The sequence below is a fragment of the Sciurus vulgaris genome (genome assembly GCF_902686455.1).
Source record: "Sciurus vulgaris genome assembly, chromosome: 3".
Taxonomy (NCBI): Eukaryota; Metazoa; Chordata; class Mammalia; order Rodentia; family Sciuridae; genus Sciurus; species Sciurus vulgaris.
In genome coordinates, this window is record NC_136463.1 from 114,506,730 (window position 1) to 114,534,538 (window position 27,809).

The 27,809-nt window shown below is 36.0% G+C and overlaps 1 protein-coding gene across 2 annotated transcripts in view; it reads right to left on the reverse strand.

Moving 5' to 3' along the window:
* Nucleotides 1–27,809, reverse strand: part of LOC306656497 (CD302 antigen) — a 144,602-nt gene that overhangs the window by 65,912 nt on the left and 50,881 nt on the right. For both annotated transcript variants that reach the window (XM_079131751.1, XM_079131746.1), the window contains exons 19-29: nt 27,646–27,713; nt 27,290–27,369; nt 26,452–26,591; nt 23,855–23,960; nt 23,241–23,401; nt 15,441–15,570; nt 14,182–14,408; nt 10,415–10,580; nt 8,646–8,813; nt 6,834–6,950; nt 3,742–3,936 (exon numbers count right to left, since the gene is read on the reverse strand). In XM_079131751.1, coding sequence (XP_078987877.1) covers nt 3,742–3,936; nt 6,834–6,950; nt 8,646–8,813; nt 10,415–10,580; nt 14,182–14,408; nt 15,441–15,570; nt 23,241–23,401; nt 23,855–23,960; nt 26,452–26,591; nt 27,290–27,369; nt 27,646–27,713 — 1,558 coding nt within the window. The remainder of the gene's footprint in view (nt 1–3,741; nt 3,937–6,833; nt 6,951–8,645; nt 8,814–10,414; nt 10,581–14,181; nt 14,409–15,440; nt 15,571–23,240; nt 23,402–23,854; nt 23,961–26,451; nt 26,592–27,289; nt 27,370–27,645; nt 27,714–27,809) is intronic.

Here is a 27,809-nt window from a genome sequence, read left to right on the forward strand (position 1 = left end):
TACAAAAATATATTAAAAAGATAGTGCACCACGATCAAGTGGGTTTTATCCCAGGGATGCAAGGTTGGTTCAACATCAGGAAATCAATAAATGTAATTCACCATATCAATAGACTTAAAGTCAAGAATCACATGATTATTTCAATAGATGCAGAAAAAGCATTTGATAAAATACAACACCCTTTCATGCTCAAAACACTAGAAAAAATAGGGATAGTGGGAACATTCCTTAACATTGTAAAGGCCATCTATGCTAAGCCCATGGCTAATATCATTCTAAACGGTGAAAAACTGAAAGCATTCCCCCTAAAAACTGGAACAAGACAGGGATGCCCTCTTTCACCACTCCTATTCAATATCGTTCTTGAGACTCTAGCCAGAGCAATTAGACAGACCAAGGAAATTAAAGGAATACGAATAGGAAAAGAAGAACTCAAACTATCCCTATTTGCGGATGATATGATTATATACTTAGAGGAACCAGGAAATTCCACCAGAAAACTGTTAGAACTCATAAGTGAATTCAGTAAAGTGGCAGGTTACAAGATCAATGCTCATAAATCCAATGCATTTTTATACATAAGTGAGGAATCCTCAGAAAGAGAAATTATGAAAACTACCCCATTCACCATAGCATCAAAAAAAATAAAATACTTGGGAATCAATCTCACAAGAGGTAAAAGACCTCTACAATGAGAACTACAGAACACTAAAGAAAGAAATCGAAGAAAACCTTAGAAGATGGAAAGATCTCCCATGTTCTTGGATAGGCCGAATTAATATTGTCAAAATGGCCATACTACCAAAAGTGCTATACAGATTCAATGCAATCCCAATTAAAATCCCAACGACGTACCTTACAGAAATAGAGCAAGCAATCATGAAATTCATCTGGAAGAATAAGAAACCCAGAATAGCTAAAGCAATCCTTCGCAGGAAAAATGAAGCAGGGGGTATCGCAATACCCGAACTTCAACTTTATTACAAAGCAATAGTAACAAAGACGGCATGGTACTGGTACCAAAATAGACAGGTAGATCAATGGTACAGAATAGAGGACACGGACACAAACCCAAATAAATACAACTTTCTAATACTAGACAAAGGCGCCAAAAATATGCAATGGAGAAAAGATAGCCTCTTCAACAAATGGTGCTGGGAGAATTGGAAATCCATATGCAACAGAATGAAACTAAACCCATATCTCTCACCCTGCACAAAACTCAACTCAAAATGGATTAAGGACCTTGGAATCAGACCAGAGACTCTGCAGATTATAGAAGAAAAAGTAGGTCCCGATCTTCAACATGTCGGCCTAGGACCAGACTTCCTCAACAGGACTCCCATAGCACAAGAAATAAAAGCAAGAATCAGTAACTGGGATAGATTCAAACTAAAAAGCTTTCTCTCAGCAAAGGAAACTATCAGTAATGTGAAGAAAGAGCCTACAGAGTGGGAGAATATCTTTGCGAATCATACTTCAGATAGAGCACTAATCTCCAGAATCTATAAAGAACTCAAAAAACTCTACACCAACAATACAAATAATCCAATCGACAAATGGGCTAAGGAAATGAACAGACACTTCACAGAAGAAGATGTACAAGCAATCAATAAACATATGAAAAAATGTTCAACATCTCTAGTAATAAGAGAAATGCAAATCAAAACCACCCTAAGATTCCATCTCACCCCAATTAGAATGGCGATTATCAAAAATACAAGCAACAGGTGTTGGCGAGGATGTGGGGAGAAAGGTACACTCATACATTGCTGGTGGGGCTGCAAATTAGTGCAGCCACTCTGGAAAGCAGTGTGGCGATTCCTTAGAAAACTTGGAATGGACCCTCCATTTGACCCAGATATCCCACTCCTTGGCCTATACCCAAAGGATCTAAAATCAGCATACTACAGAGATACAGCCACATCAATGTTCATAGCTGCTCAATTCACAATAGCCAGACTGTGGAACCAACCTAGATGCCCTTCAATTGATGAGTGGATAAAGAAACTGTGGTATATATACACAATGGAATATTACTCAGCCATAAAGAATGACAAAATTATGGCATTTGCAGGCAAATGGATGAAATTGGAGAATATCATGCTAAGTGAGATAAGCCAATCTCAAAAAGCCAAGGGACGAATGATATCGCTAATAAGTGGAGGATGACACATAAAGGGGGGGAGGGAAGGGTTAATGTTAGGGTTAGAGTTAGGGTTAGGGAGGGGGGCAAGTATGGAGGAAGGAACTACTGTATAGAGGGTAAAGAGGGGTGGGAGGGGTGGGGGGAAGGGAAAAAATAACAGAATGAATCAAATAACATTACTGTATGTGGATTTATGATTACACAAATGGTATGCGTTTACGCCATGTACAAACAGAGAGGCAACATGTATCCCATTTGTTTACAATAAAAAAAAAAAAAGTTCAATCTAGTGATAAGACATATTGCTTGTACCATTCATGATATGATGAAAATAACACCTTACATCTCTGGTCCCCTACTCGCAACTCAAGGCTCCAGTTTAATCATGAGAAAAACATTAGCTAAAGCAGCAGAGGGGTCTTCTACAAAATGCATGACCAGTGCTCCTCAAAACCATGAAGGTTGTCAAAAACAAGAAAACCCGAGGAAACATCACAGACAAGGGGAGGCAAAAGGTATGTGATGACTGACTGCAATGGCCATCCTGGAGAGAATCCTGAACTGAAAAAGGCATTTGGTGAAATCTAAGGAAATAATGTAGAGACTTTAGTTAATAACAATGTATCAATACTGGCTTATTCATTGTGACAGAGGTGCCATGCTAATGTCATCTGGGGAGAGCGGCTGTGGGTACCTGGGAACTGCACTATTTGTGCAACTTTTTATAAAGTTATTTAAAATGAAAACTTTATTAAAAATGAAAAAAGAAGAAAATGGAAAGCTTCTTGTCAGGAAGAAAAAAATAAATAAAGGTACAAATATGAAGCTGGACATAATCTACACAGGGAGACAACTTAAGAAATCAGCCTGAAAAAAAAAATGCTTAATGAGTAAGAATGGGAAACAGATGGGGGCTGGGAGGAGGCCTAGAAATAGGGAGGAGAGGCTGGTTTCCGAAGTCAAAAAAGTTCACAAGGACTCCAGTTAACTGATGATAGGGGATGCCAGGATGCTATGCTGCAGCAGTATGAGGGAGAGGATCAGCCAGGATGAACTGCGATGCACTCTGTAGCAGCAGAGAGCTTAGAGCAGGGTGGTAGTGACAGCCATCTTCAGCTGTGAAGATTTAAACAAGCATTTCACAATGGATTTATTTAAGGATTGATTAGGCACGGTCAAGAGACATTACTTTTGTTTGGAATGTGAAAACTCTCCCCAAACACACCTCCTTACTTTCTTATTATTTCCTTATCCATCCTTTAAGGCCCAGCCCAGTGTCACTTCCTCCTGGAGGCATTCCTTTCTTCCATTATTGCTGTTTTTGTTCAGCTCTTTGGTTTGTACCAAGTACTCTAACACTGTCCTACATATTACAAGCAAGTTCATGGTGTCTCCCCAATTACGTTTTACTCCGGGTGGAGGCCAGGACACGAGGCCCCACCCTGACCAGGGCCTTCTCCTCCTCTGTAACCTCTGCAGCACCCGACGTGGGACTGAATGAAGCACTCAGCACAGCTGCATGATTCCCACCATGAGAGCTTTTGCTTTACATTCTCCTTCCTTGGAAAGGAAATTCATCTTTGCATACTTACCCATTTCAATTTTACAAGCGAGAATGCTGTGCTGGTAAAAATTAAGTGTTTCTTCAATAACATTAAAGGTCAGAATATCCCAGAAGCCGTCAGTACTCAACCCAGCCAAAAACTTGCCATTTTTTACAGTGGGTCTTCCTGCTCGCCAGTGTGTAAAAGACAGCATGGTCTTATCAAACCACATCAGAGAATTATCTAGAGAAGAAACATGTTTTTACTATGCTTAGAGATTAAATCGAAACTTACAGGAACAGGGTTATATTTCAAACAACTGATTTTCTGTCTCCTATTCCTTCCTTCTAAAAGATTTCTTCAAAGATGATATACAAATAGTCAATAAGCACATGTAAAGATACTTAATTAGCCATCAGGGATATACAATAAAAACCCTAAATGAAATATCACTTGAGATCCACTTGGTGGACTGTAATAAAAAAAACAGAAATAAATGTTAGTATAGGTATGAAGAAATTGGAACTCCCATACACTGATAATAGAAATGGAAAAAATACAGATTCTTTTTGAAAACAATCTTCAAAGGGTTAAATAAAAGACCCAGGAATTCTATTAGGAATTATATAACCGAGGTGTAAATCAGGAGAAATAGAAACATGTCCGCACAAAAGCTTACACATGAACGTTCAGAGAAGTATTATTCCTAATAACCAAAAATGTGAAAACAACCTAACTATCCACCAACTGATGAATGGAAATAAAATATGCTGTATCTATAGTTTGGGACATTATTCAGTCACAGAAAGGAATGACATACTGATTGATATATGCTACAGGATGAACCTTGAAAGCTTTATGCTAAAGGGGAAGAAGTCAGTCCCCCAAATATCACATACTGTATGATCCCATTTATATGAACTGTCGAGAATAGATAATTTGTAGAGACAGACAATAGATTGGTGGTTGCTGAAGGCTGGAGTCTAGTAGGAAATGGGGAGGGGCAGGAAGGGAATGCTTATGGGTGTGGTGTTTCTTTTTGAGACAGTGATGGTTGTACAACTCTGTGACTATTAAAATCCATTAAACTGTACATTTTAAGTGACTGGATTGTTTGGTACAGGAATATGTCTCAATAAAGAGTTAAAAATAAAACAGATGTTAAGTCTGTTAAAATTACAAGCTGGAATGAAGAGTGACACCATCTTTATCTACCATACCCACTGCAGTCCTGGTCACTGATTAACATCTCCCAGAGCAATACACCTAAGCATGGGCTGGCACCAATGGCACACCCCAAAGGCTGTGCGTATGACTTGGTTCTTGCTTGCTGCTTTATTCCTGTATGTTTCCCACATCCTTTTTCTTTCTCTGGAACTTTAAAGGTTTCAGTTTTCTGAACAATGCAACGTGCAGTGTTATATTCTAAAGTTGCTGTGACAAAAGTTCACTTTTTTACCTGGCTTGAAGTAGCTCTCAGCTGCCATATTAGCTTAGTAATTTCTATTCAAGTTCCCACTGTTGAAAAGCTAGAAGGTTTTAAAAACCAAAGCTCTTTATATAGGTGCTATATCCCATTTTAAATATTCTGTAAATATTTTAAAGTAACTAAAACAGTGACTTATGGATATAAAATTAAGTAATTAAAACAGTGACTTGTGGATATAAAATTGTCAGTAAAAATTAGATTTAAACCAAATTTAGTGTTTGCTTGAAAAAAAAATCCTTTTATGTCCCTTTATATGTCTTCATGTTTTAGTAAAATTTTTGTTACCTATACATTTTATAAAAGAAATTAAGATAACTTGAAGTCTTCAGATATGAAAATGCTTTTACAGAATGTAGAAGATATTTCTATAAATTACATCAGAGTATCTATTTTCAATCTCTGAATCCTGGGTTTGTTTTCCAATGCTCAAAACAAGATCACTGTTTCTTCCACTTTCAGGGAAAGCCTAGAACTTTCTACCACATTTTTCTCCATTTTTTTTCCTACCCCTAAATTTAAAGGTACTTAAGTGCTGTTGAAGAAAGCCTTGGGTCAATTAAGTCCTACTGTGATGAACTCATCCTCATCTAGCAGTTCAAGTCTTACACATTGCTTCATAGTTTAATCTTCATTAACTCCCTTGCAAGAATAAACATTTAAAGGGGCTGGAGTTGTGGCTCAGTGGTAGAGCATTTGTCTAGCATGCATGAGGCTAGACATACAAATAAATAAAATAAGGGTCCATGGACAACTACAAAAAAAAATATTAAAGAAAACAGTGGCAACTCTAAGCAGCAGCTGGGTGAGCAAAGAAAAAAGCATATTTTTTTAAAATGTCAGATTTGAGTAACTTAGCTTCCTTTTCTACCCTACTTCTGGCTTCTTGTCCTGTGCCCCTTTCTAGGCGGAATGTATGTTTTTCATACCTTATACCCACAGTAAGATTTTCTTTTCTGTAATTTCATAACTTTCACAGGTTTCAGTATGCCTCTGAGTGTCTTCCTAAATTGGTCTTGTGTATATTAGATGCAGTGTTTTTAAAAATTTCATATCAATCACATTTTGGATTAGTGGCATTTAATCCAATTTTCAAATGTTCTATCCCACTGTTAGACCAGGAGTGTTGTTTCCCTGTTGCTTACCCTACACATACCCCAAGCCAGTGTTATAAACCCAAAGGTGAAACATTAGTAATAAAGTGTGATTCTGTTCTCATTCATTGTACATAGTAGAGATATAAAGTAAGTACTGGAGATTTATATGCAAGTGTAATCATTTTTAGTTAGTCTTGAGTTTCTAGAAGGAAGAGTGGAGGGCAGAAATTATTTCCCACTATTTAACTCTCAGCTTGGTGGTAAAGGTATAACAATGGCATTAGCAGAGACATAAAAACTGTCTTGTTATGTGTATAAATTATATTATGTACATAGCTAAACTCTGAAAAAATTTGGCAATATTGGCAATCAAACACAGAGCTTCATACATGCTAAGCAAGGGTTTTACCACAGAGCTATATCTCCAGCCCCTGTATAATTATATTTTTGTATATTGATAAGCATGTACTTTGAAGAACTAGACTTCCACAGTTTGTTAAGAAGGCTATAATGAAGTACTAATATAAACAGAGAAAATTGGCAGATTTACAACTTACTTTCATAAGTTATTCCTAACATGACCCATGAAGCCATATAATTGAAGTGCAGAAGTTGCTCAAGAACAAAGTTATTCTCCTTTTCATCTCGTATACTCAACATATGTGATTTTGAATCTGTTAAATAAGAAGTTGATAATTTTAATAATTAATTATCTGGAACATTTTATTTTGTTTGACAAATTTAGAAAGTTTTATTCCCCAATTTAATATTCTTCAAAACAATACTGGAAAATTAGAAAGACATGTAAACTAAAGCTATCTCTTTATACTATAATGAACAAAATAAGTATTCAAACATTTAAATGTTAAACTGGGTCCTACAGTATAGTGGAAAACTAGTATCCAAGTAAAGAATTTTAGACATTGATTCATTTAACTTTTCCCCATTTAGAGCTCATCATCCAGGTGGCACAAATCCACCTATATTAATGACATACTATCAAAGAATACTCTGTAATAAGAAAAAGTCTCTAAAATGGACTATAAGACACAACTTCTTTTTCTTTAGAGATCACTGCTGGGAGTCATCTATGAACCATGTGCATGAATTGAGCCATGTTCCAGCCATAGGCAGGGAAGTTGCTGTCTTGGAAACTCCCAGGAGGAAATCCCTGGTGTGAGACTGCCCACTTCATGCTGGCATCCTGACCTGCTCACTGTTCAAGTCGTAAGTACAGCCTCCCCGAGGTGGGTGTAGTTTGCCAAATGCCAGTCAACCTGTTACCGCAAGACCCCCGCCACACCAGGAAACAAGCACCAAAACAAAACTCCCACTGAAACCTTATCCCTGCCTTTGATGTGCTCCCCCTTAAATAAAGAATTGGGGCCTTCTTCAGTTGTTTAGTTCCAGTTCCTATCAGGACTGGAAGACCCATCAGGCGTTCCTCTTTTTAAACCCATTCTTTGTCTTTGTCTTTAATCTTTTACTGAATATTTCAGACTTTTCATTTTCTCAGGTGGCTCACACCTCCTAAGCAGGAACCTATTCTGTCAGGGTGCTGGTCACTCCATCAAGTCACTATTATATTAAGATTTAAAAAGTCTAGTATTTCTAAAATGTGTATTTCAGGAAATTAACAAGGGGTTTTCTCAGACTCGATCTGTGCAGGTAAAATGTTGTAAATAGTGGTTAAAACAAAGTTAAACTCGTTCATTGATGCCAGTATTAAAATCAGTTAATGACTTTGAGAATGTTAAAACAAGAGGTTTTGAAGTCTAGTATTTCTCAATCTTTTCTTTGCAGGACATCTCTCAAGACTAGTGTTACATAGAGCCCACTTTGGGGAATAATGGCTTGATATTTTCCAAAGGTACTTCTCACAAAGTTCACAGTTCCAATAGTTCTATCGTATAGAAGTCATAAATCCTCAATGAAGTTCATTGGAATTAGCTCCAGTCTTGAGAGCTAAAAGTGTGAAATATACATTTCTTTTAAGCACAGCTGCTACGCAGTGCTATTTCTAAGCTTTTGACCACTTGAACTAATCTATTTTCACTTTATCCTTTGTCTAGCTTGTTTAGCATCAGTTCTCTGCTCTATAGTGTCATTTCTTTTCCTTTTCAAGATGAGTCTATCTTGTTTACACATACAAAGATTAATTCTCAAATAGATGAATAAAGGAATTAATTTTGTACTTGTCATTTTAACCAAACACAAAATTTTATATATTGTCATTCATAATGTGGAAATAAGGAGATAAATGTTTTTGCAATCAAATTACTAGTGCTACTTAGAAATATTTATAACAGGTTCTTTAAAAAATTAGTATGATACAAAATAAAAGTATAATGACAGTGCAATATACATACTCAGTTTCTGGCACTTAGAATGGACTTCATCCTGTGTTGTTGCCATATGTCTACTCTTTGTTATCATGAAATTGTAGCACGAATTCTGAAATGGTATCCATGGAGTATTTAGAACAGGAGATGGACATTTAACACTTTTGACTTGTTTGACCTCTTTTTCAGTGTCATCTAGAAAAAGAGTTAATGGTAAGAATTCTAATTTCACATGTAATATTAAAACCTGTTCATAGTCATTAGACCTGATTCATAGGAAATATTTAGGAAGTCAAGGAGGAATAGCTTGGTGATGCTTGTTTTTCTGTTTATATTCAAATATTAGGGATTGAAAACTGTCTTTCTGCAGGGAAAAATTTTTATTTCCCCTATTGTGAAATGGAAGAATGTAAAAAATGAGGTATTTTTTAGGTTAAATGTAGTTTCTGTCTTCTTGCATTATGAAACATTAAGTACAAGGGGCCACCTCAGAGAAACTGTACAAAACTCTTAATTAATAGGCACCTCACTATAACTTTAAGAATTCATTTTTAATTTTTTGATTATTGACATCTCTAAATTAATTAATTAATTTTTATTCATTTATTTATTTTTAGTACCAGGGAGCAAACCCAGGGGCACTCAACCATTGAGCCACATCCCTAGCCCTTTTTATTTTTTATTTTGAGACAGGGTCTTGCTAAGTTGCTGAGACCGGCCTTGAATTCGTGAGCTACCTGCCTCAGCCCCCCATGCTGCTGGGGTTACAGGCATGTGCCACTGTGCCTGGCTAAAGGAACAGTTTAATGAAATACTTGATGTTCTAACTAAGTTATTACTTTAACCAAATCAAACAGAAATATCATTTAAAATATGGCCTCTAGAATATCTTTTTTGGGGAGGTTCATTTTATGAAAGGTTGTATACGTAAGAAGATGTAAACATAGATAAGCTCTACTCACAATAAATCAAACTGGTTTAATATGTACTATAGACCATTCAGTATCTTTCCTGCTTCACAATAAATTCTTTTGTCTCTAAAACAGTATGTTCTTCCTACCACAAACCCACAAATATGGGCCCTTGACAGTTGTAAAACTACTTTCCTCTAATTGGGCTGGAGGTTGCATATGTGACTCAGGCTAAGTCCATCAGAGTCTAAGAATTTGAAAAGTAAAATTCAGAAACATTAACTCATCTCCAGTTACATCCATTAAGTGAAAGTCGCTGAGACACCAAGCTCCACGATGTGCAGAGATAAGCAGAAAGTATATGAAGAGCTGAGTGCAGATACACAGAGGAAAAACAGGTAGAAGGGAGCATCTCCGGATTCCTGATCTCCATTCCCCAGGAGGCTCAGCTCTTCCCTTATTCAAGGGCTCTAATTTCCCTCTGCTTTAAGCTAACTTGAGTTTGTCATTGTTACTTGCAGCCAACTGAATCTTAACAGTGGGTCACGAAAGTCATGCTAGTTGTTGATGTTAAGAATTATGAAAGAATTCCAACGAAAGTGGATTTTCTAAAACAACGTGAATTCAAAATACATGCAAAATGCGGCTAAAAATGGGACTTTACATGTCAGTATTAACTGATATAAAAGTGAAGATAAAATGTCTAAAATAAAAACAAATGACTTTTGAATAATTCAATATAAATGCCTTCAATAAAATTTGTTGTAAAAAGGATATTAGTATTATTTCTTCATAATTCCAAAATAAAATTTTACGAAACCACTCAAAATTTTCCTATCAAGGAGATAGATAATTTAAGCATTAAAATATTTAAAATTCACCTACTTCCTGGGTAGTAGCAAATAGCACCTGGTTGCTTATTATTGCAATCAGCCGTTTTCCAGAACCCATCAGTATCTAATATTACACAGTCTTCAAGTTGCCTGTTGTCATCTGCCCAACGACTAAAATGAAGACGTTTCCCATCTGACCAACCAAAGTTGAGCTCATCCTGAAAGGAACAGAAATACATTCCAAGAGATAATACTCATTTTATCCCTTCGGTATTATTTTTACCTTCTAACATTAAAGGAACATTTCAATGAAAGGAACAGAACTACTGTCACACATAACACTTACTATGTCCCAGGTACTTTTCTAAGTGCTTTAAAAATATCAACTTCCTTAAGCCTCATAATGATCATATGAGAGAGGTACTATTATTACCTCCATTTTAAAGATGAGGGAAACTGAGGGTATGTAATGTGTGTAAAGTCACAGAATATATATCACAGTGCTGGAATTTTAATCCAGGTTGTTAGTCCTTAGAGTCTATGGTTCTCACCATGACACTCTGCTGCCTCGCACATCATTGGAACTACTGGTTGTTGGAAACCAGAAAGTTAAATGGAGAGAGGACTGCTGTAAGCAAGGATTAAGTGGTGTAGTGGGAAGAATATGAGCTTTGGAGCTAAGCACATCTGGTTTTGAATCTGGTTTGGTTATTTTCTAGCTTTTGATTTTGAGTCTACCTCTTCAAATTTTCATCCTCTCATCTATTAAATAGGTGTGATAGCTTCATGGGACTAGAATTAATGAGATAATTAATTATTGTTAGGTGTAGAATATATAACCCAATGGTTAGCTGACACACAGAGCTACATAAATGTTAGTTCTCTCTCTCTCTCTTTTTAAAAAAATTTTTTTTAGTTGTCAATGGATCTTTTTTTATTTATTTATATGTGGTGCTGAGAATCGAACCCAGTGCCTCACACAAGCTAGGCAAGCACTCTACCACTGAGCTACAACCCCAGCCCAGTTCCCTTTCTCTTAATTCCTTATGCCTTGTAGATTTCTCACTACTGTTTTAACACTTGTCTGTGGGGCAAAGTTTCCTTGTTTATATAGTCTGGCGAAAGCTAAAAGTCTGGGGACACCTGTCTGTACACCCTGGCAGGGGCCTGACTACCCACCTATCTTGAGAAAGGATTTACAGAGTAGAAGTCCAGGGAATAGGTTGTGGGGTTGTGTCTGAGTTTTCTCAGGGCACTGGGACTTACATAACCAATACTGGCCTAATCAAACCACTGAACCAAGTGTTCCTGAGCCCATTTGCCTCACTAGTTTATTTGGAATCCTGAGCAAAGGGTAGGTTCGGGCTCCTTAGTGAACCATACACAGCAAACACAGTCAAGCCTTAGCACCATTAGCTGCTTCATTTTGAACTGTTCTTGACTATAGTTCCAGTTGTAATCCTGGCAACCAATTCCTAAGCCCCCAAGGCCTCACATGTGGGCTTTCGAGGTGTGACTTGCTACACTCTTACCCATACTGCCTGCCGCCCTTCCCTCGCACTGTTCTGCCCTCAGTCCCAGGCCCTGGGCTTTGGAACCTCCATTCCATCCTAGTAAACCCTCCCACACTCTCAGTCTCCTTACTGAAAACGAGCTGTTCATTAAAATGATAAACATCTCCTTACTGAATTCTTGGCCTCAACTGACCTTCATGCAAAGCTGGCTTTTAAAAGGGAATAACCTTTCAGCTGCCACAAGGGAAGGCTGTTTGTTCTTCCATTCTTAGAGACGGAAAGGCTATGAGAAGGGAGTAGTAGGTATTTTTACCTCCTTGGATCACTTCCTTTAAGGGTTATACTCTTATCACTGAAAACTCTCAGAATTCTTGCCTGTTGCTGACATTCACGGTGGATGTGGATCCCTTGTTCCTTCCTGACATTCACTAAGATGTCCCGAGTCTTGCTCTGTTCTCCTGGCCCAGCCGATGACTTAGAGACATCTTAAATACTTAGTGATCCACTGCTAGGGCCACATGGGCACTATGTAACCCAGAACTGCTACACCTCCAACACCCGTAAACGTGGCTCAGTCAGGCCAGCAGCATATCCTGCATGAGCGCACATAAAACAACTGTCCTTCCCTCTCCAGACTGCTCACTCCTCCTAACCACCCTTCACCACTGTCATTTTTCTTAAGTAAATATCTCATATTGTTACTACTCTCTTTAAAAATCTTCCAATATCTTCCCATTGCTCTCAAACTAAAGTATTATTTATTACTATTGTAAGAAATATTCCCTAAGGGGTTGGGGTTGTGGCTCAGGGGCAGAGCACTTGCCTAGCCTAAAGTGTGTGAGAGGCGCTGGGTTTGATTCTCAGCACCGCATATCAATTAATAAAATAAAATGTCCATTGACAACTAAAAATTTTTTTTAAAAAATATTCCCTAAGATTTAGGGAAGGTTATGAAGATATATGATACACAGCTACACAGAATATGTTAAAATCAAGGGAAAATTAAGGAAAATAAAATCATAAGTGAAGACTGAAAATAGAATAAGAGAAAAAAAAAAAGATCAAAATCATTAAATGAGGTGGGGGGAGAAGTTATAAAACAGTATGACCCCAAATGTTTTAAAAATAAATAGATGCTGACAGAAAAATAACTTGAAGAAAACATCAAAATACTAAATTACATTTCTTTTTAAGTACTTGAATAACAGCAACTTTCCCATGAAATAATGACTTCAATATTCTTGTTTTATTTTATTGTAGTTTACAAATTTTCTCCAGTGACAATATTGCTCAGATTTAAGATGAGAGAAACTGGGAAATGTAGTAACTTATTATCACCTTTTGCAAAAGACACAATGACAGGTTCCACAGAACACTAAACACTGAAAAGACAGTAAGTAAATGTGAAACCCTCAAAGAGTGGACACTGTGAAGCTGGGAAGGCAGCTCTGACTTGATTTGGGGGTGAATTTCAGAATCCTCAGAGGCCCAGAAAGACTATTGCGAAAGCCATTTCTAAATGCTACTTTTAACTGAGCTTCTGGTAACGATTCTGTTTTTTCTATCATTTATCAATTCTATTCTAGGTTTGTTCTAGGACTAAATTGTTTTCAATTATATATTCTCCATGCAGTCCTAGACCTGTATTGGTATAGTGGGGTATAACATGTCCAAGAAGAGAGGCAAATATGCCTACAATGTGGAGAGGAATATGATAGCTTTCTTAAAAAAAAAAAAAAAAAGAAAAAGAAAAAAAAAATATTTGACTGGAGCCAAAGCTTAGCTGCATACCAATCCCTGTTCATGTTGTATGGACATCAATGCTGGGAATCAACAGGAGACCAGCACGCTGCTGGGCTGTGCAACGAATGAGAAGTACCCAAGTCATCTACCCAGGGACTGAACTTGAGATGTGAAACACGACTCTAATCCCTTTTTAGAGTGGCTTAACTTCTCTCTGCCAATTTCAAAACTGATGGAAAGTTTTCTTCAACATCATCCACAGCACTTCCACATTCCCAACCCCATCTGGTTTTTAAATTCTTTCCTTCTTCTCTTTCTGTTGGTTGAAGAGATATGGCAGCTCCTAAATCTAGCTCAGTCTTTGGCTAGAATAAATAAAAAGTGCTGAAGTATTTTATTCACTAGAACAATTTCTTCATCTAAACAATAAACATATATTCATGAAATTTACTGGAGTAAGATTAAAAAAACCTCTGGTTTCTTTTAGTCTATGAGAGATGCAATGCACAATAAAAATGTTGCATCTGTCATCCAATCCTTGCAGCTGGGACTGAAAACTTACATCCTGACTGGAGAGTCCAATCCAGAAGGAAGAGTTCCGTCGGACTGCCTGTACGGCGAGGAACGCCTGCTGGTAGGGGTCAGTGATGCTCACCAGCTGCATGTTCTCCTTCAGACACTCCTTCCTGGCGTCAAGCCATGTCAGTGTCTTCGGGATTATTTTGTACAGGTTATTAAGATACTTTACAGTCTCTGAGGTGTTCTGCAAGGGCTGACTGTCTTCCATTTCTGTAAAAGAAAACAATAATAACAACCATCCCACACACGCACTGCAAGACAGCGGACAGTTTTTCAATTTTTTTCCCTGACAAATCTGCTTTAGGTATTTTAGGGTAAGAGAATTAGGTATGTTTTGCTGTGTACCTTAGGCAAAAGGTCAGAGCTGCGACATTTGGTTTCTAAGATCAAAACAAGATTTTGTTTAGTCGTTCTAATTTAGGAAGAAGAAAGTTATAAATAAAAGTAGTCAGCAATAAATAAATTTCAGTTTGGTGCCAAATACCTCCTTTGTCTGAACTGCTTCACCACGTAAGGTATTTAAAAGTGTCCCCTTACAAAGTACCCTGAAACAATGTACAAAGCAACAGTCATTTGCAAGAGGACATATTTAAATTACTGATTTACAGTATTTATCTGAATAAGGCAAATGGGTAAAGATCAATTTAGCAAAAAAACTGCCAAAGTACAAGAAATATACTTAAGGTTCTCATTGTGTAACCATTTTTCTTTTTGTTCTTAGACGCTTGTTAAAAACTCTTTAGGGTCAATGAGAAGCAGTGTAATATCTTTTTCAAATTATGGATAATTTCCATTTTTAAGTATCTATTTTATTTGTATTTGGATTAGAGGAAGTCATAGTGATCCATTTATAGTACTTTGTATCTTTAAAATCAGTGCTAAAATTAACAGTGAATGTTTATACAGTACTGAATTACATTTAAAATACTGTTTTTTCTTCTCCTTTCCTCAAGATGAAAACTAAAATCTGAAAAATGCCAGAGTAGAAAGAATTCACCCATAACTTATTCTCATTAGACAACTACTATTAACAAATTCCATGATATATATATTTTATTTAGTATGGGAATGCCATTTGAAAAAAAAATCACATTCCATTTGAGATAATCTGTCACACTGAGTCAATACAATTTATCCATGATTATAAATTTATAAGATTTTCATTTATAAGATTTTTGGAAAAAGAACCATATGGATCTAACAGCTTAAAAGTACCTTAGTTATCTGGATAATAATTGATACCTGAATATTTCTGACAGAGAGACACAGAGTAGTATTCACTGCAGGAAGTAAAATTCCATGTCCCAGTAAAAGGTGACTTTGGGAGGTTGAGTATCAGAGCACAGTGGTAGTGGGACTCTTCGTCAAAGAACTAAACAAAAAGGCAAATATGTACATGTAACCATGAAACTAATAGTCTGAAGAACCCAGTAAGAAAATTTTGAATTCCAAATTGTTTTTGTCCCCCTGTAGAGATATCCCATCAAGGCACTTACTATGAAATTTCTATGAAAACTGAGATAAACTTTCAAAGTCTGAGAAAAGGAAAATTAACTTGAGAAATTAAAAAAAATAAAATATTGGCAATATGATAAGTATATCTTCAAACAGATAAAGAAAAACTATTAGAAATAAGATAAAAACAGCTATAATAATACTTAACATTCTATTAGTCTTAACAGTTCAAATAGGCAAAAATATGATTAATTAAATTTATTCAATGTTTATAAGCTTTTTGTAATGGCAAACTCTGTACCACATAATGGAGAACTCACTTTAAAGTTTTGGTCCTATATGAGTCACTACAAGAACCTTCATATATTAAATAAAAGTATATCTAGATTTCATTCTATAATTAATAATTAGAGACATAAAAATTATGCAAAGTATATTGTTCCTATATTTTTCTATGTGTTTGAAACATATCACAAGCAAAAAAATTATGAGTAACCTTATATCAGGAGCAAGAAATTCTAAAAAAAATGCTACTCAATAAATATTAAACCAAAAATTGAAATAAAATAATTATAATAAAGTGCAATTTTTAAAAATCCAAAAAAGGGATATGGGCAGAACTTTTTGTGGAGGCAAATGTGTATTATTAAATGTATTCTATTTTTTTTTTTTTAAAGGAAAAGCAAACTAAAAATTCAATATAAAAAACTAGAAAATGAACAAAAGAGTAACTCCAGGAAAAGCAGGATAGGAAAATGTGGAAGTAGTATGAATAAACAGAGATAAAGCAATAGGTGCAGAGAGTGTTAAGAGTGTGAAAAAACTAATAACATGCATCTGTTTTTCCAAAATCAAAATAAGAAAAAGTAAATGCATTTAAAATAAAATATGAAGATTTACAAATACTGTATACCACTTTATTCTAATTTGTTTGAAAATCTAAATGAAATATATAACTTTTTTGAAAAATACCAATCATAAAGAAAAGCAGAAACTCCAAACTGTGCCAGTAACTTTGGAGAAAATTAGAAATTAATAATAATGGCCATTAAGGAAAAAACTCCTGATGTGTCTGTCAGGTACTGTGCTTTGTAAAACTTTGAAGGAATTCTTCTTATGTAATCCTCACAATGATTCTAGGAGTGGGTGCAATACTACTAAAACTAACAGATGGGAAACTAAGGCTCAGAAAAAATTAAATAAGCTTCCAAAGGCACAGTAAGTGCCTGAATTGGAATTAAAACTAAGCAATCTCACTCTGGAGCTTGGGCCATAACTACTGCACAAAACCCTTTTGTTATTAAAGAATGATGTCTTAAAAGGATTCTGACATTTTTGAATATATAGTTGTTTCAAACTTTCAGGGAAAGAATACCCCTGGCCAGGTCATAATTCCAGAACACAGAAAAAATAGAAAGCTACCTAATTTGTCTTATGAGGCTAACATGATCAGCATGGCTTAAAAAATTAATCCTTTGAACAGAGGTGAAAATATTTTCAAATAAAATTCTTCTGAATCCAATTCAGTAGAAGAATAAAACAATTCATTCCAAACAACTAGATTTTATACTAAGAACATCACATCTATTAATGTTATACCATGTAAGAGGTTTAATGGGTAAAAACTACATGATAATTTCAACCAAAGATGAAAAAAAGTTTTAGAAAATATAATACTTATTCCTGATTAAAAATCTGAAAAAAGCTTGTAATAAAATTATACATAAACATATATATATATATTTTGAGGTGCTAGGCAAGCACTATACCACCAAACTTATCCTTAGTTCTAGAATCTTAAAGAGTCAACATAATATTTAACGACAAAAGACTGTAGGCAGTCCTCTTAAGAGCCAAATCAAATCAAGGGTGACAGATATTATTCCTGTTATTTCCATAGTTGTGGAAGTTCTGGCATATGTAGTGAGGCATGAAATGAAAATGAGAGGGGTAAGTATAGAAATTAGGGTCATTGTTATTTGTAGACCATAATTACCTAATTAAACACCCAAGAAAATCTAGTAAAAAAAAAAAAAAAAACAAACCTGAGAAGAATAAGAGCACTTAGTTAGGTGGATGCCTACAGAAAAAAACACACAAAACCCTAAACAAGAGCTTTCCAAACATCAGTAGAAAATCAAGAACAAAAGGCCATTTTTAATGGCAATAAGGAAGAGACAGAATGCCTATCAAATATCATAGAGTGATCTATGGAAAGACTTGAATAAATGGAGAGAGTAGTACACCACATTCCTGAATTGGAAGATTAACCAAAAAAAATATTAATTTTCCCTCAAATGTAGTCAAATTCTCATTAGGAGTTTAATTGTTGTGGTTCTAAAGTTTATCTGGAAGAATAGACATAACAGCTAAAGACAGTTTTAATGGCATATATAAAGGAAAACTAATCCTATTATACTTTTTTAAAATATGGCAAAATTATAGTATAGTTATGTGCTATATAACAACACTTTTGTCAACCACAAACCATACATGTGACAGTGGTCCCATAAGACTTTATCGCCTAGTGATATTATAGCTGTCTTAGTTTGTGTAAGTATACTCCATGATGCTCTCTCAATAACAAACACCATTCTAACTACAGTCATGTGTTGCTGAAGGGGGAGGACACCTTCTAAAAAATTCACATTAGGTGATTTTGTCACTGAGCAAACATTATAGAGTACATTTGCACAAAACCAAATGGTGTAGTTTAGTACACACCTAGGATATGGTACAGTGTATTGCTACAAACGTGTACAGCATGTTACTGTACTAAATACTGTAGGCAATGATGACATGATAGTATTTGCATAGCTAACTATAGAAGAGGTACAGTAAAAATACTGCTTTTATAAAATATTAAAATTGGTATACTTGTACAGGTCACTACCGTAAATGGAGCTTACAGAACTAGAATTTGCTCCAGGGCAGTCAGTGAGTGAGCAGTGAATGAAGGTGAAGTTCCAGCACATGACTGTACACTATTGCAGACCTTATCAACACTGTGCACTTAAGTTACACTAAAAAAATTTTTTCTTCAATAATAAATTAATATTAGTTTTTACCTCATATACTTAATATTTAAAAACTTTTGAATGATCTCACTGATAAGCGGATGATGACACATAATGGGGGGTGGGAGGGGGGCAAGAATGGAGGAAGGAGGGACTGTATAGAGGGAAAAGAGAGGTGGGAGGGGTGGGGGGGGAAGGAAAAAAATAACGGAATGAATCAAACATCATTACTCTATGTAAATGTATGAATATGCAAATGGTATGCTGTTACTCCATGTACAAACAGAAACAACATGTATCCCATTTATTTACAATTAAAAAAAAAAGTATACATGTTAAGACATATCAGAAATTTAGATTGACAGAATTCAAACAAAAGCTTTTAAAAATCTTATAGTATCTGTAACTAGTTGTGATTTACAAATCTAAATAAAATCCATGAAAAAAAAAAAAAAAAAGAATGGAGGAAGGAGGGACTGTATAGAGGGAAAAGAGGGATGGGAGGGGGGGAAGGAAAAAATAACAGAATGAATCAAACATCATTACCCTATGTAAATGTATGATCATGCAAATGGTATGCTGTTACTCCATGTACAAACAGAAACAACATGTATCCCATTTGTTTACATTTAAAAAAAAACTTTTTTTTTGTAGTAACATTAAACTTAACACACAAACACATTACACAAAATACCTTCTTCCTTTTTATCTTTATTCCTTCAGCATCTTTCTATTTCTAAATATTTTTTTCTGTGCTGGGAATAGAACCTAGAACCTCATACATGCCAGGTAAGCACTCAACCCCTGAGTCACATCTCCAGTTCCCTTTTTTAAATTTAATTTTGAGATAGTGTCCCACTAAGTTGCCCAGGCTGGCTTTGAATTTGCAATACTCCTGCCTCAGACTTCCAAGCAAATGGGACCATAGATGTGTACTACTGCACCTGGCCATTTCTGTCCTTTCATATGAATGGAAGTGTAGTAGGTTTGTTTGCAACAGCAACCACAAAGATGTGAATAGTGTATTGTGCTACAATGTTACCATGGCTACAATATTACTAGGTAAGAATTTTCCAGCTCCATTAAATCTTTTGGGACCACTGTTGTATATGCAATCTAACATGACTGAAAGGTCATTATGTTGCACATGACTGTAATATCTCATATACAAACTTTTAATATATGATAAAGTAGGCATCCTATATGGCTTTCAACAAATGGAAGTATATACAATAAATGCTGCAAGAACAAGTGGCTAAGATTAGGAAAAAGGACTAAGTATTTGCTGACAGTATATAATATATATCAATGTTATAATGTGTTATCAGGAAAAAAAGGCAATTTATAACACAAAACAAGAAGAAAACACAGGTATACATTTAGCTAACATAAACTTTCGAAACTAAAAGCAGGGGAGGGAAAAAGAAGAAAACAGATTTGAACATATTCCAACAAAATTCAAAATGTTCCAGAAGTATTCAGACAAAAAAGAAACCTAGGGAAATATTTGTAATAAATACAAGAAACACAGGGTGAGCATGTTTTTACAAAGGCATAAAATCAATTAGAAATACAGGAAGTCTTTGATAGATAAATTTGCAAAGACTAAAAATATTCACACTTGAAACACAAATTATTATCTAACTTAGGGAAGTTTATTTTTATTTAAAATCAGAGAAATGTCAATGAAAATATGAAATTATTTAAGCTGTAAAATTATTAAGAATTTTAAAAGGCTAATGCTCATTAGAGGCAATATAGTAGAGGGGTAAGAGCCCTGGTTCCACAGAATCTTGGACCTGGATTTAAATTTTGCTTCTGCATGCATAGGTAGCATGATCTCTGGCAAGTGATGACACTCTCTGTATCTGTCTCCATATTTCTAAGATGGGATAGAGATAGCATACCTATTTTACACCTCTTGTGCACATTAAATGAGACAATGTATGTGATGCAGTAGCAGAGTGTCTAGCATATACATGTTAGAAATTATTAAAATGCTTGTGAGGATAGAAGGGAAATCAGAATATATTGCTAACAGGAATATAAACTTATAAACCTTTCTGGAAAGTGACTAGGTAACCAGAATGAGGTGATCTGGATTATAAGTAAAACTTATGCCTGGGATAAAACCCACTTGATCGTGGTGCACTATCTTTTTAATATGTTTTTGTATGCGATTTGCTAAAATTTTGTTGAGAATTTTTGCGTCCATGTTCATTAAGGATAGTGGTCTGAAATTTTCTTTCCTCGATGTGTCTCTGTCTGGTTTAGGTATCAGGGTGATATTGGCTTCATAGAATGAGTTTGGGAGGGTTCCCTCCTCTTCTATTTCATGGAATACTTTGAGGAGTATTGGAATGAGCTCTTCTTTAAAGGTTTTGTAGAACTCAGCTGAGGATCCATCTGGTCCTGGACTTTTCTTTGTTGGTAGGCTTTTGATGACTTCTTCTATTTCATTACTTGAAATTGATCTATTTAAATTGTGTATGTCCTCCTCATTCAGTTTAGGTAATTTATATGTCTCTAGAAACTGGTTGATGTCTTCAAGATTTTTTATTTTGTTGGATTAAAGGTTTTCAAAATAGCTTCTAATTATGTTTTGTATTTCAATTGTGTCTGTCATGATATTTCCTTGTTCATTCCGAATTAAAACTTATGCACAAAGGTGTTCATTGTAGCACTATTTATGAATGTGAAAAATGGAAACAAACTAATACACAGCATTGGTTAGGGAAATAGTGGCATATCAAGAAATAGTGTGCAAACATTAAGATGCTTATAAAGTAGTTTTTTTGTGGGGGGTGGGAGAGTGCTGGAGATCAGACCCTGGCCCTTGCACATTCATTGGTAAGTGCTCTACCACTGAGCCGTATTCCCAGTTCTCAAGTTGATCTCTTAATAACATCTATAATTATTTATGATAGAATACTATATGAGGAAAGTTTAGTGCATTAGTATTTATACTGTGAACTCATCTATACCAGGAAAACAACATGTAGAAACGACACTGAAATACACATTGTGGTTCCCTAGATCAGGGCTCAAATATGGTAAGTCATTTAGTAGGTCATGAAATCAATTCAGTGGATTTTGGCTGGCATTTGTGATAATAAAACAGAACAGGATAGGACAGGATAAGAAAGAAGAGTGGAATGAAGTAGAAGAGAAGAGAAGGGAAATATTAGAATGTACAGTCTCTAAGGGTAATTATTATCTTCTGAAACTTGTGTTTTCATTCAGTCCTATATCTATATCTATGTACTGGATAGTGATTTAAATATAGTTCTTAACATGCGTTATGGCTGGAAGTTTACAAGGCACTGCCCTAAATTTAAGTGGAACCAGGGTTGACTGTGTGTGTGTGTGTGTGTGTGTGTGTATGTGTGTGTGTGTGTGTATGTATGTATGTGTGTTTACCCTTCTGAAACTTCCACATTTTCTTTTATAATCAAGTCTTGTTTTGATATTTACTTTGTACATTGTTAGACAAAATTCAGCATTCCCTTTGCTACCAACGTCAACCTTAAACAAAGTAGCACTGTTAGGAAAATCAATTGATTATTACCTAGGATATATTTTTGAAACTGGACTTTCATGTTAGGTTCTCAACCTTTGTCCTTTGTGAGAACACAGATGGTCTGCACCCAGCATGTAGGAAGAACAGAAGGCACGGGCAACAGTTTCCTGTCAGTGTGACTACTGTCGACACATTGCCCTCTCTCCTTTCCTTGTTTCCCATTAAAGAGATCATCAGCCAGAAATTAAGTCTATGGCTTCTATAGATGTAGTTCTTCAAAAAAATGATCACCAAACATAATTTTTGTCTCAGGAGGCTGAGGTTGAGCATCCACATCCCCCAAATATTTGCTTCTGTTTACAACACACTGCCTGATAGTTTTACATGCTTATTAATCAAGTGCTATGGCATCTGATACTTTGTGAAAAACTAGGCCATCCACCTGAAGGCTAGAGTTATGAGGTGCCTGTTGTCCTCATAACAGCTTTGTTGGGCTATAATTCATACAGGACGCAATTCACCCATTTAAAGTGTACACTCAATAGCGTTCAGTGTACTACAGAGTTGTACAACCACCCTGTCATCAATTTTAGACAATTTTACCACTCTGAAAAGAAGCCCCATACTCCATAGCCATTATCCCCCACCTCTTCCATCCTCCTTAGCCTCTAGCGACCACTCAGTTAGTTTCTTCTATCTTTATCAATTTGTCTATTCTGGAGGTGTAAATAAATGGAATCATACAATAGGTTCCTTGTTCTTTTGTGTGTGTGTATGGTACAGGGTTGAACCCAGGAGTGCCTTACCACTAAGCTACATCCCCAGTCCTTTTTAAAAATTTGAGATAGGGTTTCACTATATTGCTGAGGGTCTTGCTAAGTTGTTGAGGTGGTCTTGAGTTTGCCATCCTTCTGCCTCAGCTCCCTAAATTGCTGAGATTACAGGTGTGCATCCCCACACCTGTCTATGTCCTTGTTCTTAATCCAATAATAGATGACAGACTCAGATGTTTCACAGATTTGAATACAGTATCAATTCAAAAAAGCTTACATTTGTTGGTATACTCAGCATCCGACCAACCAGCAATGGGTGAAAGTTGCTGTATGTCAGCTCTCTATCATCCGTCCATTTGCTTATCCTTTCATAGGCGGTCCAGCGCAAACCAATCCACAAATTAGTTTTCATATCCGGAAGCAATGATGTAATAAAATCTGTTAGAATGAGATTTTTTAAAAAGAATTTGATTTATTGAAATTAAAGATACACCTGTCCTAAAAATGTTAGTGAATATCTTTTGTTTACCTATCAAGATAATCTATTATCTGCTCTGTAAAAATATACTTTAATAATTCTTTTTTTTTTTTTTTTTTTTGTTTAGGGGATGGAACCCCAGGGTGCTTGGCCACTGAGTCACATCCCCAGCCTTACTATTTTTTATTTTAAGGCAGGGTCTTGCTAAGTTGCTTAAGACCTCACTAAGTTGCTGAGACTGGTTTAAACTTTCGATCCTCCTGCCTCCACCTCCCGAGCCACTGGGATTACAGGCGTGAGTCACCATGCCTGGTTAATAAGATTATTTTTATATATTAATTTCCCACAGTCTCCTAAAACTTACTTGATTCCCAGATTAGAATAAAACATGTTTCTCAAAAAATTTCTGGTACCTTGTTCACTCTGGCTCAACACTGAAGGAAGGGTGCCACCATAGGAGTGACAGATATCACTTGCTTGAGAGAATTTAACAGACTTGGGTTTGATCTTTAGAAAGCACTGCAAACAAATACACATATGAAGCATAAGATTGCAGACAAGAAATCTCACACAGGAAGTTAATGCTTCTCTTTTAGGGGGCTGCTGACATTTCATAGGTGAAATATGTAAATTTGCAAAGTAGTACCATAAGGATTCAGGGGTATACTCTTATATAAAGAACTAAAGAGTGGTTTGCAAACTATTTCATTAAAAAAAAAATCTCAAAGGGGAGATATTGTGTTATAGTTAACTTCCCACTTCATCCCCAGCACATCACTCAGTAACTCTGTGTCTTTGAACAAGTCACTTATCCTCTGAGTCTTTGTTACCTCACTTGTAAACCATTGTATAGGATTGTTGTGAATGATTTATAAAGTACTTGATATTGACCAAATTATATTGTTATATCATGTACCACCAATACATAACAATGAATCTCACTATTACATATAACTATAATGTGATCATAAAAATATGGAAAAAAAGAAAAAAAATCTTTCATTTCTTGAGTGCTTCCTATGTGCTAAGCAGTTTTTGTGGTATTATCTCATTTAATTCTTACAACAACTGGGAAAACTGAAGCACAGGAAAGTTAAGCAACTTGACACAAAAGTGAAATAGCCATCAAATGGTAAGTCAGCATTTAGACTCTGTTACATCTGATTTCAAAGTCATTACCTCCCTATATCAAGAAACACATTTGAAAAGAAAGTGTTGGGGGCTGTGCCATGTGGGCTGCGCCGGAATGGCACCTGGCGGCCAGCCAGAGGTTGTTTTGATCACATCGGCAGTGAGGAGGTTGATTAATATAAGCACACCCAGGTGATTTATCATTGGCCGTATTCAATTAAGTCCACACACACAACGCATACAACGCGTGCACAGGTGTTCCCAAGTGCTTCTGCCTGGGCCTGCTCGTTTTTGACCTTTGCTGTGATAGGGCAGCTGGCTCCTTACCTGATCTCAACTGGCTTGGCCCCACCCTCTGCCTCCTGGAGGGAATATAAGTGGGCAGTAGGTAGAAGGAGAAAAGAAGCAACTAGCAGAGAGAAGAAGCAGCCAGCAGAAAGAAGAAGCACCTAGCAGAGAGAAGAAGCAGCTAGCGGAGAAAAGAAGCAGCAAGCAGAAGGAAGCAGCAGTAAGCAGAAGCAGCACTAAGAAGAAGCAGTAGAACTCTAAGAAGAAATAGATCTCTGATAAGCGTAGAAGCCTGTCTTTCTCTAAAACTTTCTCTATAAGCAAAGCCTATCTTTCTCTCAAAGCTTCTCTTCCTCTAAAATCAAGTGAGCCTCTTTTTCCTCAATAAGCTAGGGAATAAGCAAGCAAGCAAGGCAGAAATAGAAGTAGTTTATTTCCAGTCCACCTCTGATAAATACCCGCGCAATTGTTGCTGCAGGCGGTAACAAATATCCACGGGATTGTTGCCGCGGGCGGCGACAAAAGCGTCTCTTTTTCTCTTGTCAGGATATTTTAATTTGATTTTATATCAACTCTGCAAATTAACAGTCCCAGTGCATTGGGGAATTTAACAGATTGCTCTAATTTTTAGAAGTCAGAATACACTGCTAACTTTACTAAAGATGCTTTCAGGTGTCAAATATCTCTTTCTTTTTGACATTCTGATCACTTAGTGTGAGTGTTATGCCCCAAATTATGTTCCTTGCAACATCCTGCAAAAATTATTTTTCAGCTTTCTTATAGACTGGAGTGGCCAATAAAATATAGGCAAAGTCACTCAATCACTTCTAGAAAAGACCCTAGACAGAAAATCTGAACTTAAGCATGAAAGCCGTATATTAAGGATGGCAGAGCAGACACAAAGAAGCCTGAGTTTGAAGACTTCACAGAGTCTCCATACCCACCCAGCTAGTTTACCTTTAAACTTCTTTTATATGAGAGAATAAATGTTTTAACATACTGTAGCAATTTCCTTTTAGCAGCCAAACACATTTCCTCACAGATACGTATACCAAAATGGATTATGCATCTCAAAGAGGCAGATACAGAATGCAGCATTTCCCAAACCTTTTAAATCATAAAACTCCCATTTGGAAGCAAAATCAATGACTAATATTTTGTAGCATATGTGTAGTCTCTGAAGAGTAGTTTGGGAAATGCTGATCTTATTTGATTGTCAGATGTTGCCTGGTTGCTCTCCTTGAGGGGGAAAAGAAAACAGCAGCCAGAAATTCAGTTTCTTATGTGCCATAGAGATAGCCCTGACTAGTAATGTATTACTAACCATTGACAGACCCACTTCAGCAATTTAAGTGTTGGTAGCATCAGAATAGAAGTGCTGCACTTTGAAATACCTGCATGCATGACTAACTTGAGAGTTAACTCTTGATGTCACCCATGGTTTCTGGCAACTGGGAGGATCAGGCAGAATACTGATGCATGCAGAGGTGCTTAGTGAAGATGTCTGATGGGTTGCCCTTCCACCACAAGCCATAAACCAGGATGAAAGCAATCACTGTCTGCACAGTGAAGCAATTCTTTTTTTTTTTACCTTATTCTGAAAAGGAATCCAATCTCCAGAACACTGAACTTTAGCAGGAGAATCTGGGCTGTATTTCTCTAATGAAGATACATTGTATTTTTCACAGATGAAAGGCAATTTGGTAGTGCAGTCTGTTGGTTTATTTAAGTCTGAGAAATAAAAGCAGGATTGCAATGGTGAGAATTTTTCATTTAGCACATTTTAGAAATAAACTTAGTAAACAAAGGCCCCTTTAAATTTTATTTTGTGTTTTTGGTGCTTGGGATTGAACCTGCTCTACCACTGATTGAGCTACATCCCTAGCTGCAAGAAAGGCTCTTTAAATCAGTCTTTCCCAAGTAGTTAGAATATATTCCCTTTATTCTCTAGCCTTCCTTTGTTATTCTTCCATCACCATTTATCTTCCATTATTATTCATATCAGTAGGTTCTAGCACACCAATATTGCCTATAAAAAAGTACACAATTGGTATAACTACCACACCATTCAAAGAATGATGGCAAGAAACAGGAAGAGTTGAAAGGGAAGTTTAATGAGGAGTAAGGGTTATAAATTATATTTTAGAACTACTGTCTACTCATCTTTGTAAATGTGTCTAAATGCTTATCAATTATGAAAGTGTTAAGTTTATTTATAAGTAACTGCTTTAGGATATAGGAAGTTAGAATATTCACAGTGAAAAGTGCCTTTCTGGATTTGGAATTTGGGTTATTGTCATTAACGATAAATCAGAATAAGCTGAAAATACCAAGTACATAATCAAAATGAAAACAAGATTAAGCTAGCAATCAAAACTGAAGTTCACATATGACATAGTCAGCATGGAAGAGTTTGGACTTAACTTTACCCATAAGCCAACTCTTGGCAGACATGTGGAAGCATTCCTCCCCAAATCTCACAGGAAAGTAGTGCCAGGGATGTCGTGAGCTGAAAGTAAATAAGAGATTTGACAACTCATAATGTAATTAGATATTTCATTCTAGCTTTTTACTCTAAGTTATTTTAATTCTAAATTTAATGATAATGCCATTATTTTATGCCACTTTTCTCTTGACACTAATATGCAAAGGGACTTGCTTCTTTAATCTAGGCAGTTTGTGGATTAATATTCAAAACTGTTTATAAAAAGCAATCCATCTAGTCAAGGGCAATCTGGGACTGCAGTAAGTGATAAATTTACAAAGGCAGAATAATGTCACTTACTACATAAAATGACGACCTAGTGGCTGCTCACTAGTTCTCACCCACCACTTCTGTTCATCATTCGATATCTGCAAAACAAACAAACACCCATCCTTAGAGTTGCTGAATTTTCAAGAGTTTTTGTTTTAAATATTTCATCTTATTTTAATCACAAATCACTCCAC